Source organism: Micromonas commoda, chromosome 1, assembly GCF_000090985.2.
Source record: "Micromonas commoda chromosome 1, complete sequence".
In the NCBI taxonomy this organism is placed as follows: domain Eukaryota; kingdom Viridiplantae; phylum Chlorophyta; class Mamiellophyceae; order Mamiellales; family Mamiellaceae; genus Micromonas; species Micromonas commoda.
The window spans coordinates 1694314-1712089 of NC_013038.1; the positions used below are offsets into that span (position 1 = coordinate 1694314).

General features: G+C 45.2%; 6 protein-coding genes across 6 annotated transcripts; 4 read left to right on the forward strand and 2 right to left on the reverse strand.

Annotated features, from left to right (window-relative positions):
• Positions 1-700: 700 nt before the first annotated feature.
• MICPUN_51831 (predicted protein) lies at positions 701-1639 on the forward strand (the record flags this gene model as incomplete). Its single annotated transcript, XM_002507278.1, has 1 exon — positions 701-1639. One exon carries the CDS (start codon positions 701-703, stop codon positions 1637-1639), a length of 939 nt encoding a protein of 312 aa, XP_002507324.1.
• A 1337-nt stretch (positions 1640-2976) lies between these two features.
• On the reverse strand, positions 2977-3659 carry MICPUN_51832 (predicted protein). Its single transcript, XM_002507669.1, has one exon. The coding sequence runs from the start codon at positions 3637-3639 to the stop codon at positions 3076-3078; it is 564 nt and encodes a 187-aa protein (XP_002507715.1). The 5' UTR covers positions 3640-3659; the 3' UTR covers positions 2977-3075.
• A 25-nt stretch (positions 3660-3684) lies between these two features.
• On the reverse strand, positions 3685-3964 carry MICPUN_55472 (predicted protein; the record flags this gene model as incomplete). Its single annotated transcript, XM_002507670.1, has 1 exon — positions 3685-3964. One exon carries the CDS (start codon positions 3962-3964, stop codon positions 3710-3712), a length of 255 nt encoding a protein of 84 aa, XP_002507716.1. The 3' UTR covers positions 3685-3709.
• A 496-nt stretch (positions 3965-4460) lies between these two features.
• MICPUN_55473 (predicted protein) lies at positions 4461-7091 on the forward strand (the record flags this gene model as incomplete). The annotated part of the gene is made up of 1 exon (XM_002507279.1): positions 4461-7091. One exon carries the CDS (start codon positions 4461-4463, stop codon positions 7089-7091), a length of 2631 nt encoding a protein of 876 aa, XP_002507325.1.
• A 4274-nt stretch (positions 7092-11365) lies between these two features.
• MICPUN_51833 (predicted protein) lies at positions 11366-13564 on the forward strand (the record flags this gene model as incomplete). The annotated part of the gene is made up of 1 exon (XM_002507280.1): positions 11366-13564. The coding sequence occupies exon 1, from the start codon at positions 11573-11575 to the stop codon at positions 13562-13564; it is 1992 nt and encodes a 663-aa protein (XP_002507326.1). The 5' UTR covers positions 11366-11572.
• A 3096-nt stretch (positions 13565-16660) lies between these two features.
• RPL11 (ribosomal protein L11) lies at positions 16661-17697 on the forward strand (the record flags this gene model as incomplete). Its single annotated transcript, XM_002507281.1, has 3 exons — positions 16661-16879; positions 17038-17167; positions 17438-17697. 3 exons carry the CDS (start codon positions 16661-16663, stop codon positions 17599-17601), a joined length of 513 nt encoding a protein of 170 aa, XP_002507327.1. The 3' UTR covers positions 17602-17697.
• Between the last annotated feature and the right edge of the window lie 79 nt (positions 17698-17776).

Here is a 17776-nt window from a genome sequence, read left to right on the forward strand (position 1 = left end):
TGGTCGAGAGCTCGATCATTTGCAAAAGTCATAGACTATGCAACCGTACGGTCATCAATTTGTTACTTTATTGCTGACGAACAACGCTGTGCGACGCTTTCCTGTTCTCTGGACCTGGATGAGCACTGTTCTGCGGGACGTCTTTATCGTTGCGCTTGGCGTGCACGCAGTCGTCGTACTTATACGCACGCCACTTGTGAACGAAGAATCGACGCCAAGGCGTCTTCTGAAGACGCGGTGGTAGACGTCGAAGTTGACCGATGTATCGATGAAAACTCAGCTTCAAACTACGGGTGAGTAGCCCTTCTTAGTCCTTCTTGCACCGAAGCTCCATCGATTAAAATTCGAGACCGTCTCGGATTGGTCCCAAACTAGCCTCCCGCGAACCCATACAAAATTTCCTCCAGTCCGGATTAATGTTTATATTGGTTGCAATAAAATAAAAGAAAGAAACGAAGCAAGGTGACTTACCATTGCTGTTCCTTTATTTATTATTTGTATGGATATGGATACCATGGTACAAGCAAGGTACGTACATAGATAGACTACCTTCGTATACCTTCGTACCTCGTTCCTTCGAAGGTACCTTCGTACGTGTTAGACCTATTGTCAATGTTATTCACACCGACCGTGAATAGCCTGTAAATGGACGAGTGTGCGCTTAGGGGATACGGGCTCGAGCCAAACATCGCCGGCTGCAATGTCCTCAATAGGCACGCCCGCGTGCATTATGATGCTCGCGGCGGTGGAACTGGTGTTCGCGTCAGTGTACGCGGCACAAGCTGATTTTTTCCTCTTCGCCGACCTCACTCACTCTCTCGACGGCGGAGATATTTTACCGTACGAGAGAACCCGCGCGGACGCTGTCACGACCCCAGTTGGCGACTTCTCTGCAAGATATGCCTTGAACGCAAACTCCGTGTCGGCTTTGGTTGACGCGATGCAAGCTTGCGCGCCCAAGATACTTGCAATGTACATCGCGTCCAGCGATGCGCGTGCCGTACGTCTGACGCGCACGACTGGTTGGTTGGGTGCTGTGAGTTTTGTTGAGGAGTTTTGGTCGGCGAGGCCAACATATGTTTCCCTTGACGGTGGCGATGGCGAGCTTGTAACGCGCGCGCTACAAACTCATATTAATCTCCATTTGATCATGGGCGACTGCGACGATGGGATTGACGAGGGGTTCAAGTTGGACTGCTCGCTAAAACAGCATCATGCACCGTGGAGCACTGTGGAGAACATCTTTGCTGAAAAGGAACGGGTTCCAGTGCCCGACCTTATTGTCCTCTGTAGCTCGTCTGACGCGCTTCCCGGAGACCTCAGCGCCTATTTGATGCGGGCGAGAACGCAGAGGTCAGCTTCTGCTAGATATGTTGCGGCCTATGTTTCCGCTTCTGAATCACCCTTTTCAGTACGTCGGGTTTTGCTAGGTTTTAACCAGGTTGGATTGGACCCTTCCTCAGCTGCGATGGCAGGCGTCGGTGCATATCATTGCAATATGATGTGTGATACGCAAGTTAACATGTTCGTTTCGCTCTTGCTCTCCTGGACCCTTTCACTGACCATCTTGTTGGGATATGGTTTCCTGCACTCTCTGGATACACCAGTGCACTGTTTCAGGAACCAGGTACGAAGTTGAGTTGACCTCGCTTGTTTTGCGAGTGTCCTGAGACAAGACCTTGTCTATATACGCCTTCGAAGTGCTGGTCGGCTGCTCGTCTAGATGATCGTGCGCATTGTCGAACAACTCATGCTGAAGAAAGCTCTCAGCCACTCTACCTTGCGTCGGAGAGCGGCGTAAATTTATGGTCATGGATGACGGATGATTGGAATGTTAAGGGGAAACAACGCTGTGCGACGCCTTCCTGTTCTCTGGACCTGGATGAGCACTGTTCTGCGGGACGTCTTTATCGTTGCGCTTGGCGTGCACGCAGTCGTCGTACTTATACGCACGCCACTTGTGAACGAGGAATCGACGCCAAGGCGTCTTCTGAAGACGCGGTGGTAGACGTCGAAGTTGACCGATGTATCGATGAAAACTCAGCTTCAAACTTCGGGTGAGTAGCCCTTCTTAGTCCTTCTTGCACCGAAGCTCCATCGATTAAAATTCGAGACCGTCTCGGATTGGTCCCAAACTAGCCTCCCGCGAACCCCATACAAAATTTCCTCCAGTCCGGATTAATGTTTATATTGGTTGCAATAAAATAAAAGAAAGAAACGAAGCAAGGTGACTTACCATTGCTGTTCCTTTATTTATTATTTGTATGGATATGGATACCATGGTACAAGCAAGGTACGTACATAGACTATGATACCTTCGTATAATACCTTCGTACCTCGTTCCTTCGAAGGTACTATCCTTAAAATTGCGTGAAATGACTTGAAATGGTGTGAAGGTCAAGCTGTTGACCCTGGCGGGTCAAGCTTTTGACCGACACCAAATCAGTCAACTCCACGCAATTTTAAGGATAGTACTTTGAACGCCGGGAGTTCATAGGCTTTTTTGATAGGCAAAGTACAAGTGTCATGAAATTTTTAGATCCCCCCGAAACCCTAACCAGTCAAGTCATTGCAAGTCTACAAGCCGATTTCAGCAATTTTGTCAGCGGTCGGTTGCAACCACTTAAACACATGGGCGGACATTCCAAGACATTCACAAAACGAGACCAAAACCTTACAGGGTTCGGGGCCATACCTGGAGCGAAGCGACTCAAACTTCCTTGAACACCCTAGAGTTCAGCAAGTTTCGCCTTCGGCAAGTTTCGCTAAGAGTTAGGAAACCTCAAAATACAAGTCAAAATCACGGAATTTACAAGTCAATACCAATGAAATATATCACTTAACTTGGTAAATTGCGTCATTTTGGTAAGGTTTCGTGTTGGGTCGGGCAAGTTCCGGGCAATCCAGAAATCCAGAAATCCACCTTTTTTCAAAAGTGTTTCACTTTTCATAAAATTTTCAAAAACTTAAAAAAATATAAATTTCTTAGATGACTTTTAAAAAGGTGGATTAGTGGATTTCTGGATTGATAAGTAGGGGGTATGTCTAAACTAGACCTAATCACGGAAACCTGCTTTACATATACGAAGACGGGTCTAACAACAATCGTGGTGGATAGTTTTTGTCATCATAACCATCATAGGGGATTGATACTGTTCCTGCTTTGATACATTCCTCAATAATTTTAACTTCATTTTCGTAATATACGCGGTCAACTATGTCCTTCATTTTGGCATAATCCAGGTCTGGCGGAAAATCATCCTTAAGCTCCTCAAATGTTTTGTCCACGAGAGCTGATAGTTGATTCGTGTGGTCTTCTTTCTCTTGTTCCAAATACATATCTTCAACTTTTTCTTCTATGATGTCTTTTAACTTATTGTGTTTAGTCTTATATTCTGCAAGTTCCCTGTAAAGTTCTTGTGCAACTTTAAGGAGAGAGGCATTCATGCATTTTAATCGCTGAAGTTCTTCACGCTCTTCATAACTTTCCCGAAGGTTCAGCTTGAGCATGGGGTACTGCCGTTCCAACTCCAAATACGCACGAATCGCATTTTTCACTTCTTCATCGTCAGTTTCGTCCGTCTTGTGGTTGGGCGTGGCGTCCTCTTGAATCTCGGTCGGCGTTTGCGGGTCGCTCATGGTGCGTCGTGCGTGTTCCGTGCGGGTGAAAGTGAAAAAAATATCTTCTTTGAGTTGCCAAAATTGGATATTACAAAGGTCTCTTAAAAATTATATAAAACAATCCCCCATTTGAACTCAAGATATATTGGTCAAATATCCATCCTTGAGAAGCTTTGTCGTTCAAATATTCAGAGTTTAGGGGCTTCGAGATTATTTCAAACAAATACTCATATTTGACTGGGGGAGAACTTTCAAGGTTCAACCTGCGTAGCTCGTTTAAGGTCTGGCTCTGCCCATGAGCTATGACGACGAGCAAAACAAACAGCACGAAGCCACACGCCATTTTCACGACATTAGAAGAACTCCACAAGGCACTAATGGTGGGTGCGTTTGAGAAGTGTAGCGTTCCTTCGTCGCTCATGGTGCGTGGTGCGTGTTCCGTGCGGGTGAAAGTGAAAAAAATGTCTTCTTTGAGTTGCCAAAATTGGAAACAAAGACAATTTTTCCCGCTTTAGCCCATGCAATTAAATTACACTTGATCTTACAAAATGTATCAGTATAGAATCAATATGGTCATAACTAATAATAATGATTTAATAAATAATCAAAAATATAATGGTACCGAATTTGATAATTTATATAATACAAAAGATAAAATTAGTTCTTTCATTAAAAAAGGTATTGATGTATTTATTATTGGTGGTAGTGAAATATACAATTACTTTAAAGATGTTTATGACAATATGTATATAACTCATATTGAAAAAAATTTTAGGAGGATAGTATAATGTTAAATAGGTCTTCTGTGCAGAGAGGTTTATTTACAAGTACATATTATGATGATTGATGGCACTACCGCAACTCCACTCACGGGATATAAGCTCCAAGTAGAGGGCGATACTTTAATAAGGAACGGTACAAAAAAATACTTGGATTGTTATAATGATAAAGTTGGTATACGGGTTGATGCCGACTTAATTGACTTGGGTTGTGATGTAAAGATTGTAGGTTCAACCTGCGTTGAGGGGGATTTAAAAATTGATGGTATACTGAAAAACGGTGCTGATAAAGTTTTTATACTTCAAGAAGACCATGATCAGGACATAACAGAGATTACGGATATTTTGGATGACATCGTAAATGCTATTCCTACTGATGAGAATGGTAATAATGAAATACCAGAGGGCGAAACACTCGCTTACAACAGTCAAATAACAGGTTTACAAACGCAGGTTGATAATCTGCCAACTATATCTACTGTGGACACCTTTATTGAAACTAAACTTGCATCTTTACACATCATAGAAGGAGAGAACGCGAATGATCCTTTAGCTTTAAAACATTATCTCAAGGATGAGGTAGATGCTCTCATACCGGATGTAAGCAATTTTGAGACCACCACGCAACTTGATACACGACTGGCTGATTACACAACATTAAGTCTCTTTGAAGCTCACGAGACCTTGATGGAAACTGAGTTGGCTGATAAGGTGGATACTACTACACTTGATAATTACGACACATCTGCCCAAGTAGACACAAAATTAAGTAGCTACGACACATCCGCCCAGGTTGATACAAAGTTAAGTAGCTACGATACTTCCGTAGAAGTTGACACAAAATTAAATAGCTACGATACTTCCACTCAAGTTGACAATAAGATTGCGGGTGCTTTGGCTGACTATGACACTTCAACGGAGGTTGATACTAAGATTACCAACGCAGGGGTAGGAGGTCATTGGACTAAGGATGCTACTACGAACGAATTATCTTATGGTGCTGGTCGTGTTAAAATTGATACGAATGGTGAAGGTCTTGTAGTACAGCCTAACACGAGTGATACGGATGCGAGAATAAACCTTATCAGCGGTGAAGGTGATGCCGACGCTTATATCGGGTTTCACGCACGCAATCCTAATTCGGTTCACGGTAGGTCAGTGTATATAGGAGCAAAAGCAAGTGATACTGCTACAAACAGCGTAGAAACCGAATTACACTTCAAAGTTCGTGGGAATAATCCTTACGAATGGAATACGATGGTGAGTGATATGGTTATAAAGGGTGATGGCGATGTTGAGTTTCAGTCTCCAAAGCTGAGGATACTTGGTGGAAGCTGGAACACTAAGTTTGACCTCACGAACGAGGGAACGATTTGTAGAAAATACACCGATACGAATAATGTAGATCACGGATCGGGGCTTCACTTCTCGGGGGACTATATATACCCGACTGATGCGTCTGGAAACCTTAATAACGATGTATTAAGTATCGGTTTTCCCCAGCATAACAGGTTTAAATACATTTATGCGAGTGATAGTGTGTTTTTGAACGATTATTACGAACAATCAGGGTCTCAATACTTCGGCAAGAGATACAATTGGCATCCTTTCGGTATACTTTCAGGAATGGAGATTGAGAACAACACGACTGGAGGGAATTACTCTCAAAAACTTCACTTTTTAACACACTATTACGGAGTAAGTAATGGACGAAGAATGACTATTAACGAAAGCGGACATGTGGGAATTGGAACGGAGAACCCCGTAGCAGTATTGCATGTTCAAGGGTCTCGCCACGCTAATATCGCAGGTGGGAATAATGCCACGCTTGATTGGGCTGGGACTGGGTCAGGAGCGTCCATGTTCTATAACTCTTCAACGACTTATAATGTTGATATAGGTATTTTCGCCTCAAGCAGAATAGCGACTAACGCCGACTTCGTTTCAGCTCAAGGTGCTTTCACTCATAGTGATAGTCGTATCAAACGGGATATTAAGGAGCTTAATGATGATGATGCCTTAGTCAAATTAAGGCAAATACAACCCAAAATATATGGCTACAAGGATATTGGTGTGCGTCCGGAAGAGGAGGTTATTGGATTTATCGCAGATGAGGTTGAACAGGTCTGTCCACAGGCAGTTAGAAAAACAACTTCAACCATACCAAACATCTTAGAAGTAGTTAATGTAGCAGAGAGCAATATCATAAGCTTTACTAATTTTAACACCTCTAACCTTAGCGAAACCTCCTCTTTAGAATGTGTAGATATTCGTAGCGGTCAAGAACAATATATTAGCATCGGTAAGGTGATTGATGATAAAACTGTACAAGTCAAAGAAGATTTAAGCAATTGGTTAGGTTCGTTTGATGAAGACGGGCGTCTCATCGTTGAAACTACGACCTCTACACTTACTACCGATGAGTATGAAGCACTTGAAAATGAGGAACAAGAGGGATATAGGAAGAAGGATGATGTATATGAGAAAACCATTACTTCGTATCCAGGTAATAATCTATATATTAGGGGTGAAAGAGTGAATGACTTTAGGACTTTGAAAAAAGAGATGTTATTCGCCATCAATTTTTCGGCTACACAGGAATTAGACAAGAGTGTTGAGAAGCTTAAGGTTGAGAATGAAGAGCTTAAAGCGAGGTTATTAGCACTTGAAGAAAAAATAAATATTGCGTAATACTAAATGATGAACTATAAATGGAAGTCTAAACCCATGAAAGAAGTAGCTAAGTATGCTAAACAGCAGGTAGAGAAGACTGAAAAAATGGCACGAGAGTACCGTGAGAAAATTAAACACAATCCTAGCCATGCCATCGCTAAGTCTTTTGCCATACATCCCGTACATATGAACCCAATTTTTAAACCAAAATGAGACCAAGTTTTCCACATCAACCCATTATGATCGGTGGATGTGAATAATTTCTCGTTGATAGGAGATTCATTGGAGATTGATTGGAGATTCATTGGAGCTGATAGGACTCACCTCACCTCCCTTCCCCGTGATTAGGTCTAGTTTAGACATACCCCCTACTTATCAATCCAGAAATCCACTAATCCACCTTTTTAAAAGTCATCTAAGAAATTTATATTTTTTTAAGTTTTTGAAAATTTTATGAAAAGTGAAACACTTTTGAAAAAAGGTGGATTTCTGGATTTCTGGATTGCCCGGAACTTGCCCGACCCAACACGAAACCTTACCAAAATGACGCAATTTACCAAGTTAAGTGATATATTTCATTGGTATTGACTTGTAAATTCCGTGATTTTGACTTGTATTTTGAGGTTTCCTAACTCTTAGCGAAACTTGCCGAAGGCGAAACTTGCTGAACTCTAGGGTGTTCAAGGAAGTTTGAGTCGCTTCGCTCCAGGTATGGCCCCGAACCCTGTAAGGTTTTGGTCTCGTTTTGTGAATGTCTTGGAATGTCCGCCCATGTGTTTAAGTGGTTGCAACCGACCGCTGACAAAATTGCTGAAATCGGCTTGTAGACTTGCAATGACTTGACTGGTTAGGGTTTCGGGGGGATCTAAAAATTTCATGACACTTGTACTTTGCCTATCAAAAAAGCCTATGAACTCCCGGCGTTCAAAGTACTATCCTTAAAATTGCGTGGAGTTGACTGATTTGGTGTCGGTCAAAAGCTTGACCCGCCAGGGTCAACAGCTTGACCTTCACACCATTTCAAGTCATTTCACGCAATTTTAAGGATAGTACCTTCGTACGTGTTAGACTTATTGTCAATGTTATTCACTCCGACCGTGAATAGCCTGTAAATGGACGAGTGTGCGCTTAGGGGATACGGGCTCGAGCCAAACATCGCCGGCTGCAATGTCCTCAGTAGGCACGCCCGCGTGCATCATGATGCTCGCGGCGGTGGAACTGGTGTTCGCGTCAGGGTACGCGGCACAAGCTGATTTTTCCCTCTTCGCCGACCGCACTCACTCTCTCGACGGCGGAGATATTTTACCGTACGAGAGAACCCGCGCGGACGCTTTTCACGGATTTCTGCGCTCTGATCGTTTTTACGAAAGCGTATATATTTGTCCTTGCCAACCATGACGTACGCCATACCTAGGATGGTAATTTTCCATGCAGAATGTCTTAGCTTCCGTAGTTTAGTGGTTATGACAAACGCCTTCCAAGCGTTAGACCCGAGTTCGAATCTCGGCGGTTGCATCATTTTTTTCCGGTTGCACCACTTTTTGCTCGCAGGGTTTTGCTCGCGCCTGCGAGCGAACCGAGCCATGCCGTCAAGCAATTCCCCCATGGAATCGCCAAGGACAAAAGGGTACCTCCGCAGGTTAAGGTTTACGAAGTTATTGCATGAAGGCTTTCGAAGATCGAACATGAATTTTTTTTTTTAAATTTCTCCAGAACATCTTTCTCAGGCACGCGAAAGCAGGATATATGATGGTAGAATTTCACTAGAATTTCCACTCATCAATAACTTGCTTGTTGTGGGTGGTATCTCATAACCTAATAAGCTCGTGGGTGGGTTTTTTGTCACACTCCATCGGAAAGAGAAAGGCAGAATCCTTCAATGAGTCGAGTATTTCGGGTACTACCTTCATATATTAAATAAGTTTCGTACATACTTAGCTTAACGAGATGTGCACATTGTATGGAATTGCCAGTGAATTGCCCATACGATGAATTCTGAAGGTTAGCCCATAGACGAATAAAACAGAAAAGATAGACTCTACTTATTAGGCCCCTACGTACCCCGCTTTTCTATCCAAGTAAAGTTGTAAATAAACCTCTATTTAATATTAAATCAAATAATAACGAGGCGTCCCCCCCTCACCCTCCTCATGGAGGAGGTAGGGAGGGGGCAGGACGCCGGAGGTGCAGGATGGCACCGGAGGTGCAGGCCGGCTCGGTTTTCCCACCGTGGGACGGCGTGCTCTAGCCCACAGGGCAGGACACACCGCGTGGGTTACACCACGCAAAAAAACCAAGGCCGGGGTGGAAGAGAAGGCGAAGGGAACGCCGAACGTCCCGAGCGGTCGACGGAAGTCGCCCGCGAAGGCTGTCCTGGTACAGGCTAATATCCGACAGGTCCCTGCCCATGTGCGGTGGTGTCAACGATCGCGTGGGACTAACAGATCCAGGAAAGATTTCCGCCGAGATATTAACCTAGATGGAATAATAAAATATCATCATTAAATCAAATAATAACGATATCATGTCATAGTACGAAGGTACTTTTCTGAACGGAATTTGTCAAAAATATTTTCATAAGAGTGATCGTTAAGGGGGTCGAACCCTTGACCGTCAGCTTAGGAAGCTGACGCTCTATCCACTGAGCTAAACGACCAACGTAGGTTGTACATGACCATGGACAATTTGTGTTACCTTGAAGTTTGCTAGAATATCAATAGTGCGATCTTGTCGAGAGTTGCCATGCCCCTGTCAAAAACAAACGGGATCGACCCGTGAGAGGTGGACATATGCCTGTCAGCCTCATAATTTAAGTTTCGCAGCAGCTAGTATCTAAAATAAAATCACGTGCATTCATGTCCTTGTTCATATTATTATAAACAACATTCAAAATGCCATGTTTGACAAATATATATGTTTGACAGACGCATTTTCTTATTACCTCTTTCTTTTTCGTCCTGACCCCACCCTGTAAGCATTTCCCCATACGTATATATTTTACACAGATATTGGATAATATTTTGATAAGATATTTTAAATATTACGAAGGCACGAATGAAGGCAATACAGAACTTCGAAGTTGGTGATGATGACTTATTATTCCATCTGGTTAGTATCTCGGCGGAAATCTTTCCTGGTTCTGTTGTCCCACGCTATGGATGATTCGACCGCACATGGGCAGGCGAGGGGCAGGTGACCTTTCGGATATATTTTAATCATGTATGAGCTTTTTTTTAAATCCTGGAGCATATCTATCTACAAAATCCTCTCCCGCGCACCCCAGCAGCCACATGCATTTTGGTAATAAATCAAGGTGATGTTATCTTTGTAAAGCTCCGCATTTAAAACTGTCTACTACATGAAAAATCAAGCAAGCGTATGCAGACATCAACTAATAATTTGTCTTGTAAATAAAGGCGCAGTAGTTATCTATATGTTTTTTAGTCAAATAAAACATTGCACGACCAAATAAAATAAAGAGCAGGCAACAATAAAAATCTAATGATAATGAGGCACCTTTATTTACCTTCGAAGGTATTACCCATCGGAAAAAAATCCCCATACTTTCCCCGGTCTTTCCCCGATATTTATCCCACAGCACAGTGATGTCATTAATTATTAGCTTCATACATTATTATTTATTGAGGACATTTTAGTCATCGTTAATAAATGGTGGATGTTGGTTCAGCGCCACGCATATAATAAGTTACACCATGCTCTGTTTCCGCATAACCGTATCCACATGTCTATGTCGGGGCGATATATTGACTTAATTATTCATATCATAATAATAACATAGATACGAAGGTAATAAATATTTAACAACATTACCTTCGAAGGTACATATTATAAATATTACCACCTTCGTATAATATTATATAATAAGCTTCGTACGTATAAATATTCTGGATTTCAACCAGGTTGGGCACACCTAAAAGGTTAACGATGATAAGTCTGAGTTTAACGTTGGAACGTGAATTTGATGACTATGTTACCATACGACGATTAAATCAATGGTACCTGTAGCTCCAAATAAAGTTAAAGGTGATAAACTTATCATTTTACAGCTCATTTTACCTTATTACCTTCGTACGTACGAAGGTACTTGGTACGTACCTTCGTTCGAAGGTATAAGTTATCGGCGTAAGGGTGTGCCCAACCTGGTTGAAATCCAGAATACCTTCATTTATATTTTATTCTATTCGTGCATGAAGACTATATCTTATAATGTAAACAGTAAACGTACGTACGTACATATATAATATCTACGTACGTATGTATGTACGTATGTACATATACCTTCGAACGAAGTAATAATAATAAGGTAGACTATATGTGAAGGTGTCTTATTCGTACGTAAACGGACTCGTGCAGAATGGTCCTCCTTCCCATTTAGAAGAAACGCTTCGTTCCCGGCTTCAGAGTCACATTTTCTCCTGCTCAAAAGCCAAAATATCGGCACCTCACATATCTTCTTTCGTCGGCTCGTGGCGGCGTCAATGACAAGATGTCATCACGATTTGGACGCAACGATTGCTCAATTGCGCGATGTTGTAGAAGACCGGCTGGACAAGCATCTCGCGTCGTCTGCAATTTTCTTCGCCGATAAGCTCGTGACCATGAGTGGCGGAGCCCTTGGCGACGTCTTCCTCCACGCTAAAGCGCTTTATTTAGGAACGCACTACCGTCGTGCATTCGCGACGTTACACCGTGGAGGGCTCATTCCGAGAAAGTTAAATCCAGGAGTCGAAAATGGAAGCCTTCGGAGCAGAACAGTTGATCTCCGAGCGCCTGCTGAAAACAGTTGCAGACTCCTCGCCGCACAGTGCCTCGCCGCAGTGAAGGACTGGGATGGATGTCTCGCTGTCCTCGGTGAACGAGATGACGGTGACAGCAAGTCGTTGATCGAAGAAACAGATACACGTGGAGAACAAAACCCGAGCCTGCCGGGCTGCTTAACTTCTGCAAGAAGCGGAGTTGTCCGACAAAGGACGAAAGCCTCTAGAGTTGAGCAGCTTGACCGAACCCAAGGTCACGGCTCAAGGAAACGTGAATACGAGCTTCGTGACGGTTCTGTTTCAATACGAGCTTCGTTATGCTTCATGCGAGGTAAAGCACATGGTGCACTGGAGAACTGGAAGTCTGCAGAGCTTTGGTGTAAAGAAGCGCTTACATTGGACCCGTATTGCTTTGAGGCATTTGATTTATTGATTTCAAGCCATTTACTTTCCGTTGGGGAAGAGGACCGCTTTCTTTCCTCTTTGCAAATCAGGCCAGAGGACAAATGGGTACCGTCCCTATACGGCACAATATGTCACAGCGGATTTTTCTCGTCTGCAGAAGGCAGTTCATGTGTGGCTTCCAGCCATGGACATATGAACCAGGCGACTGATGTTCGGTGTAACTTGCCGGTAGAATCGGATCGGGATGTGTGCAATGCGTGCGATGTGAGCAACATTCCGGATACGCTGCACAGTCAGACCAGCGGTACCCAGCCTGAGCTTTTCGCCCTTAAGTATAACAGTGAGGTTATACTTGCTCGCTCTGAGCGGTACTTCAATCGGGGCGATTATCAAAGATGCTACGATACTATTCAAGAACTGCTTGCGAACGAGCCAACGAAACTCGCTGCGATGCCTTGTTACCTCGCAGTCACTGTAGAGCTCCGCTTGAAAACCAAGCTGTACCTGTGTGCACACAAACTTGTTGAGGAGTACCCAGCTAAAGCTATCAGTTGGTTTGCTGTGGCGTGCTACTACTACTGCACGCGACAGTTTGATTCTGCAAGGCGTTATTTTGGCAAGGCGACTATTTTGGAAGCCACGTTCGTTCCAGCGTGGTTGGGCTTTGGGCATGCATTTGCCGCTCAAGACGAGAGTGACCAGGCCATGGCAGCGTACCGCACAGCCACGCGCTTGTATCCTGGCTGCCACCTATCTTTGATGTGCATTGGAATGGAATACCACCGCACGAACAACTTCAGTTTAGCAGGACAGTTTCTCTCGAGGGCACGCCACCTACGTCCTGCTGACCCTCTTGTGTACAATGAGTTGGGTGCACTGGCGTTCCATAATGGTGACCATGTTAGCGCGATATCCCATCTTGAAAAGGCAATTGCTCTTATTCCGCAACCAGTTACAGCGACATGGGAAGCGATACTCGTCAATCTGGCGCACTCAAACCGAAAGTTAAACAACTTTGACGAGGCGATCTTCTGGTATGAGCAGGCACTGAGCCTTGCGCCCAGGAATGCAAGTACATACACCGCACTTGGTTTCACACACCAGTTGAAAGGGAATTTTCAGAGTCGCATGGAGAAGGCAATAGAATGCTATCACAAAGCTCTGAGTCTAAAGCCAAATGATGACTTTGCGCAAGAGATGTTGACACTAGCGCTGATTGACCAGTGTGCCGTAACCATGCCTCCATATAATTTCGTTGCATATGATGCACACCAGCCTCTTCCTGTGAAAAGTGAACGGCGCAGCTAGCAACCACACACTTTTTCAAAAGATTATGAAGTCAGCCAACAGCTGCATATTTGAGCTTGAAAAAGCGTGTTTGGAATTATTGACGCGGTTAAATGTCCCTGAATGTTGTGTGAGACGAAAAAATGAATTTAGTGATAGACATCGGAGCTTGTGGCTGAGAGTTGAGTTGGCATCCTTTCGTTTTTTATCGAGGTGCACGACGTCCACAAGTGTGTAGACTTAAGTGCGTGTCTGGGATAACCCTAAATAAAACCTTAACAGCCAAGTTCCAGCACCGTGACGAGATCTCAAAGCACACGGTGTCGCCGTGCGCGCAAGCTGCTGCCAAGTCAACTCGTTCACCATCTTTCGTCATGACTCGTCTCCGATTGCGCCACCTATCCAGCTATCTGACTGTTTGCCTGTGAGATTATTGATTATTGACAACGTAAAATCAGCCCCAAACCCATTGTTTAATTTGGGGTCAATGACGCGGTACGGCTGAAGTGTTGAGCGCCATACATCCCGTACGTGTCGAGCCCCGTGGTGGCGGTCGTACAAATTTAAATAAGTTAAATAAAAAGAGTAATGATTTTTAATCCGTGCAAGGTGCCTCCCTGTGACTGAGCAGGAACGTTGGTTCGCGGGAGGCTGATTTGGGACGAGTCTCGAGTAGTGTTGAACGGTTTCATGTTTAATATATAACTCAAGAAAGAGGGTATGTTTCGAATCCGCAACCCGAATTGTAGAAGAGGAGCGCACAATTAATCGGCACGGGTGGCACGACATTCGCGCCGAGGGCCTCATCACAGGTGTGAGCCTCGGGGTGGTCAATGCCCTTGTGGTCGATGGAATCGAAGCGCATAAGAGCGACGGGGACAGGAGGCGTGCGGCCGTTCACCACTTGCGCGTGCGTCCTGCGCAGGTATTCTGAATGCGTTCCCTCCGGATACTCGAGGACGACGAGCGTACCGCACGCGCCGTTGTACGTCCCCACCTTATAGTCCTGGTTCTTTGTGAGAGCCACGCGCGCTCCGAGTGCTAGGCGAAGGGGGACTGGGTAGGAGGCGGGCTTTTCCCCCGGGTGTTGTGATTGGTGAGGCGCCGGCGTTCCTCTTTCGACAATCCCGCCCGCCTGCCGTCCAGTGTTGATCCGCCTGGCGTCATCTTGCGAGAATGGCTCGCCCAGACGTGCACGGTCTTTCACCCGCGTTCGTTTTGGAGTTCCAAATCGCGTTCGTTGATTGCGGCGCGCGTTTTGTTCCTGTGAGTGACCCACAGCGCGGTGTCGTCGGCGAGCTCGAACGCCTCCGAAAGGGTGCACTGGCGCGTGCGCAGCTCGTTCATCTGCGCCTGCGTCGGAGCTCTTCGCGTACGGATGGTGCGCAGTATATCGATGAATCCGGTGGTGTCAGCTCGCTGCTGGTGATTCACGTCGAGCTCGAAGGTGGCGTTGACGCTGAGCCACGCTTCGCGTCCGTTTCGGCATGCGATGTCGATGTTGTTGAGGCCATTCTCTGGGTCTTTGTCTTCAAATCTCTTGTACAGAGGCTTTTTGTCAACTTCCTTTTGTCAACAGGAAGCTGATAAAAGTCCCCCATGAAGACGATATGCGCTCGTCAGTACGAAGGTATTTATATGCCACGAATGAAGGTGAGAGAAACACTTAAATAAGATTAACGATTTTTAATATGATAATCATGATAAATGTCAGTGAAATATGAAGGTAGAATATTCATTAATTATTATTACCTTCCATACAGTATTTATTTGAACGTCCGTAGATATATAGATAACTGATAGATATGTATCTAGAAACTAACGGTATGGAGGACGACATCGTCAGGAGCGCGCATTGGTGTTGACGAGTTTGCGTCGCACGATGCGACGTTGCAAGAGCTACGGTTTCAGAGGCGAGTTGACGGACTATTAACTCGTAAAACCATGATATTGTCGTAGCTAAGGCGCAACAACGTGTCTGACGACGCAGGCTCGTCAACGCCGCTGCGCGCTCCTGATGATGGCGTCCTGCATCTTTGGCGCCGATTAGCGTATTTGTGAGCCGCTCAGCGCGCTCGCTGTCCTGACTGGGCGCCATACGGAAAAAAACACGCGCGACCCAAAATGTTTGGCGCGAAGCGCGTGTCGGTATTTGCAACCGACCGATAATCGTATGTTAACTTCCCTGCCGACCGAAAGTCAACGATATCGGGAGTCTGGTCTATTGATATGTATATAAATAAAAGCGGTACAGTCTTGTATTATTATTAGTCTCGTCATATCGTGCATTCGTGAGTCCGAGAGTCTATCCATCTATCTGAATGACACGTACGGACGGTCGTTCGTAGGCTATGCTATCTATACGCTGATCCAACTGGGGTCGAATTCCAAAATCAGTGTGCAAACGCAACCTGAAATCCCCTCCGGAGAGTTATATATTATTATTACTTCACCTTGCTTGCTTGCATATGCTTCCTGCTGATGATTATTATATATTATGATACGAAGGTAATAATTAGTTTCGAAGCTTATTAATTATCACCTTCGTACATACGAAACGAAGGTGAACATATATATATATTACGAAGGTATTATTGATTGATCGATTATTATTGCCACATTTAGATTATCACGCTGAACATTCTGCGCCCGCCAAAAGGTTTGGACGGTACCTTCATCCCTTTCGGTAGCCGAGCCATCCTCGTGCTTTCAGCTATTTGCAGTCTGCAAACATGGTACGTTCTATCTATCCTCATCAGCTTTAGCCGCGTCGATGCTATGATATAACAACGTGCGCACGTATTATCGGGCGGCAAAGCTTGTCGGACGAGCGGGTATTCAGGGTTTGAGGCAGGCGTGGCCGCCCGGCGGCAGCGCGTTAGCGAGCACTGCGAACGGCGGGGCGATCGACCGGGCGCGCAGCTGCCATCATTTTCGCAGATCATGATAAAACTCTTCATGTTGACCGCCAGACGTATACAGCTTATCACGAACTCCTCTCGCGCGTCCTGGACCTATTAGGGTTTACGCTGGGGAATGCACTTGCTTCCTTTCCCCCTGCTTACCGCCTTCGTTTCCCCTGCTACCCTCTTGCAGGCCGACAAGAAAGAAAACCCCATGCGGGAGGTTCGCATTCATAAACTAGTCCTGAACATCTCCGTCGGTGAATCCGGCGACCGCCTTACCAAGGCAGCCAAAGTTCTTGAGCAGCTCACTGGCCAGCAGCCAGTGTTCTCGAAGGCTCGCTACACCGTACGCACGTTCGGCATCCGCCGCAACGAAAAGATTGCCACGCACGTGACTGTAGGCAACCGGGACAAAGCTATGCAGATTTTGGTACGTTTCATTATAGACTCTGGTGGGCCCTGGCGGCTGTCATGGAAATCTGTTGTCCACCAAAGCCTAGCAAATACTACACGCGACATCATACCCTACATCGAAAAAGGCACCGGCGTTGACCTAACCCGTTCCCGTGCTCATTTCCGCGCCCACAGGAGTCCGGCTTGAAAGTGAAAGAGTACGAGCTCATCAAGAGCAACTTCTCCCAGACCGGCTGCTTTGGTTTTGGCATATCGGAGCACATCGACCTCGGCATCAAGTACGACCCCTCTACTGGCATTTACGGTGAGTGTTCCTGCAGTATTCCAACGTCCCATTCGTTTGTCCGACGCATCATACAATGCTGATTACCGAGCGGCATAACCGCGCATCGTGCCGTTCGAGTATGAACTTGGTGCTACACCATTCGCCTGCACCCCGGAACCGCGCTATTTTTCTCAAGTACTGGTTTGGCGAGGGCGCATTGAGCGGCAAATTTTCGTTCCCTTACACATTCGCAATTTTCCTGAGAAGCAAGATGCAAATGCTCTCATTAACAATTACTTTTTCTCTTAGGCATGGACTTCTTCGTCGTGCTTGAGCGCCCTGGCTTCCGTGTTGCCAAGCGCCGCAAGTGCCAAACCAAGATAGGTGCACCACACAAACTTAAGAAAACTGACGCCATGAAGTTCTTTCAGTCGAAATTCGAGGGGGTGATCCTCGCCAAGTCCTATAACTAAGCGATATCGTCATTTGAGCTTGTTTTTTCAGTCGCGTCGCTAGGACGGTGTCCTTCAAGGCAACTTTTTGTGTATTGAGAAATTGCCCTGAGGCCTATAAGAATATTATTCACGTATGCAGTCAGTATCTCCATCTATTGAACTCCTTGTTCGCCACACATTTCCAAACGGGCAA

Coding starts and splice junctions, on each gene's coding strand:
- MICPUN_51832 (XM_002507669.1), bottom strand. CDS start 3,639: ATGAGCGACCCGCAAACGCCGACCGAGATTCAAGAGGACGCCACGCCC.